Source organism: Acipenser ruthenus, chromosome 7 (assembly GCF_902713425.1).
Source record: "Acipenser ruthenus chromosome 7, fAciRut3.2 maternal haplotype, whole genome shotgun sequence".
NCBI lineage: Eukaryota > Metazoa > Chordata > Actinopteri > Acipenseriformes > Acipenseridae > Acipenser > Acipenser ruthenus.
In genome coordinates this window covers 42,549,811-42,552,907 of record NC_081195.1, presented here as the reverse complement: position 1 = coordinate 42,552,907, position 3,097 = coordinate 42,549,811, and the positions used below count along the sequence as shown (strand labels likewise).

Below are 3,097 nucleotides of genomic sequence, written 5' to 3'. Positions count from 1 at the left end.
AGTTGCAAATGCCATACCAGTGATCTGTTTATTTATATTGTTTCACGTGAACATGTCAATCAGTGGTTGGATTTAGTATGAATGAATACATGAATTGTGTTGTGTATGATTGTATTGTTAATGAATACACAAATATTAATAAAACACAGTTTATTTATACAGCTGTTTATATTTTAAAACCTCAGCTTCACTGAATACGTTTTGTGACAAGCTGGTCCTACAACTTTTCCAATGATTTTTCACATTCCGGTTTTAAGATGGCAATGTTTAAAAGAAGACAGCACTTCATTCAAAGTGTGTTCATGTGCCTTTGGATCTTGAAAAATCTTAGGCTACTAATGTAAAACAGCACAGTCTCTATTAGGAGTTATCCTTCTTGGTTACAGCCAAGTAACATCTCATACAGTACAGCCGTATTAGCTTTTCTCTTGTTAGTGCCAATTAAATATGTGTTATTAAACTAGTGTCCATCCCCAGACAGATTAATGTTAACAACACATTTGCAATACAACTAATGTCAGGATAGCTTTTGTTTTAAAATGTAATGCAGCTGTTCCTCTATTCCTTCTCTGGATCATGTTCTTCTTCATCTTCATCGTAAGATTTCCTCTGTCCATTAGAAGTAGGCGTTTCCGGCAGTTCCTGAGAAAAATCTTCCGAGCAGCGGCTCATCGACAGGGATAAGATATCCGGACTGGTGTCACAAGATTCTGTGCTCTGTTCTGAGGTGGCTGTCGTGGTTGCTGTGCTTGGAGGTATGGGATCAAAATCGTCATCGTCGTCTTCAAGAAATGGAGATTCGTGAACGTCTAATTAAAATAATAAAAACATTTACAGGTCAATTCACAGTAAATGTTCCACTGAATCCAATAACTGTAATCTACCTTAAGTTCAAATAAGAACTTCTCTGTCAAACAAAAACTTGTGTATTTTTTAAAAAGGTGTATTAGCCAATACAGTGTAATATGTCACAAAGAGTCATCAACACAACTGAAAGAGCACTTACTGTTAAAGGCATCTGGGTACTGTTTTGAAATCTTGCCCTTCAGTGTCCTGCAGATTCAAAAAGATTATTACAGGTTAGACCAGAACCGGATTTCCACCTTATCTGCTTTAAAGAAAACAGCAACAATTTGTTATGTGTTTGCAGGTGCACAGTGCCACGTTCCATCCTAGTGTCTACAACTGTGGAAAGAAGCTACAAGTACCACCAGCACTGTAACATAGTATCGGATTGGTACTTTTACTCTGTGTGTGAGTTTGAGCTGCACTTTAGCTTCCATTCCACTGTGCACAGGCATAATACTTTTAGTTTATTTTCACTTTCATGTGTTTTTTGTATGGCTTCCCACTGCAGTAATCAAGGCACCTGATTCGCCTGAAGATGCTGTCGAGGTCCTTCTTCATCTCCACCAGTGTCCGCGTGTGGTGCTGAAACCGGTCGTTCATCTGCTGTAGACGCACGTTCGACAGCCCATTAAAGTTTAGGAGCATCTCATTTGTCTTTTCAAACCGATCCAGCCTGCAAGACATGTAAAGTGAATGTGTCTGCAAGCAACAGAATCTCACAATTCCAGCTTAAAGAGGAAGTAGCTTCAAATGTCTTCCTGTCCCACCTACTCTATAGATACAGTACACGCAGGGTTGAACGGTCACATTGTCATGTGATTTGTATCATCATCCACAGATGGAGGAAATGCTGCTCCTTTGGTCCACTTGAGCTGGACTCATAGGTTAAAATGTATTTGGCCAAAGCGTTTTTTCTTCTTCCTTAAATCTTTGTAAACAAGTACAAGTCAGGTCATAAAGTAGGTGGGCTGGTTTCACTTCAATATAGCAAATATTACTCACATGTGCCTCTGAGCTTGGATAATGGCATTCACATCCTCTGAGTTCACCATGCTCAGCATCCTTCCACAAAACATGCCAGAAGCTGTGGGATCCATAATGCTCTTCTTTGTTCAAGTACTGCAATAAAGAAAGGCACTCTGTTACAATATCCACAGTGCACAAGCAGGGTATTAGACAGGGTATGAGGATATAGGCCCTGTCCTGTAAATAAGTCCCAGGGAAAATCTTCTGGTTTAGTAACTTCTGTCCTTAAGTTACAGCAAAAACTACAGTGTAGTTTGATGAGAATACAGAGAAGACATATAACTAAACTATTTGAAAGAATGCAGTAAACGGACACTGCATTTTTAAGACAGTATCATAAATAACTAACGTCGAAATTAATGAACATGAAACGAGTGTAGAACAATGTGTTTGCTCGCATCTTATACTGTGCATATTGTTGTCTATGAGGCCTTATCTTATCTCTCAAACAAACAGAAAACACTTTGAAAATAAACAAACTATCTGGACACACAAACCACCGGCTCGCCCTCATTTAACAATCACCAATCAACGTACAGACGTCTTTATAATCCTTTCTTTCACGGTTTTGAGTATGCAGCTGTAATAATCCGAGTTAATCCATCTGCTTTAAATTGGTTAATAATAGCCCATGTCTACTACTGTCAGTATAACTTCATATCATCCGCTATCAGTCCAACCACAGCGGTACTCGCACTGTACTTCCGTATTGTGGAAATTAAGAAAGGTACTTCCTGCTGCACAGGGAAACCACGTGGGAACCGAGGAGGATGTGGTTGATCTGATGTCACACAGATGTTCTTTTCTCATGCTGTCCAGATAGTTTCAGTGTGTGTAAATAAATTAATGCAGCGTTTTTTTCCTTTATGTACGTAACAGAAAACCTAAACTGTGAACAAAACTGATTTATGGATGAAACTCGGGTAGACAAACTGTAGTTACAGTACAGTCAACCACAGATATGACGTTGTATTGATCTTGTTAACACCTTAATTGTAATTTGCTACTAAACTATTTCATTATTACAATAATGACAATGCTTCATTTAATGTGTAAACTAATTATTATTTTTGCACAGGGGATGTACCCTGAACCCATATAGAAAATATATCTCTAGGTCCTGTCACCCCTTGGTTTCATATCCTTGAGCACTGTTGTTCATTATATTCCCTACAGATAATAGCAGGAGACAGGTAGTGTGCATGTAGATGATAGCAAAGTC

General features: G+C 38.6%; 1 protein-coding gene across 2 annotated transcripts; it reads right to left on the bottom strand.

The window, feature by feature from the left end:
• Positions 1-2,647, bottom strand: LOC117416069 (kxDL motif-containing protein 1-like). 2 transcript variants are annotated; one of them, XM_059026983.1, is made up of 5 exons: positions 2,401-2,647; positions 1,852-1,968; positions 1,370-1,522; positions 1,007-1,053; positions 1-809 (listed from the first exon to the last, which is right to left on the bottom strand). In XM_059026983.1, exons 2-5 carry the CDS (start codon positions 1,944-1,946, stop codon positions 559-561), a joined length of 546 nt encoding a protein of 181 aa, XP_058882966.1. In that variant the 5' UTR covers positions 1,947-1,968; positions 2,401-2,647; the 3' UTR covers positions 1-558. The 2 variants fall into 2 exon arrangements, with proteins under 2 accessions (XP_058882966.1, XP_033882996.1); XM_034027105.3 differs by having other exon boundaries at positions 2,413-2,646.
• Positions 2,648-3,097: the final 450 nt, after the last annotated feature.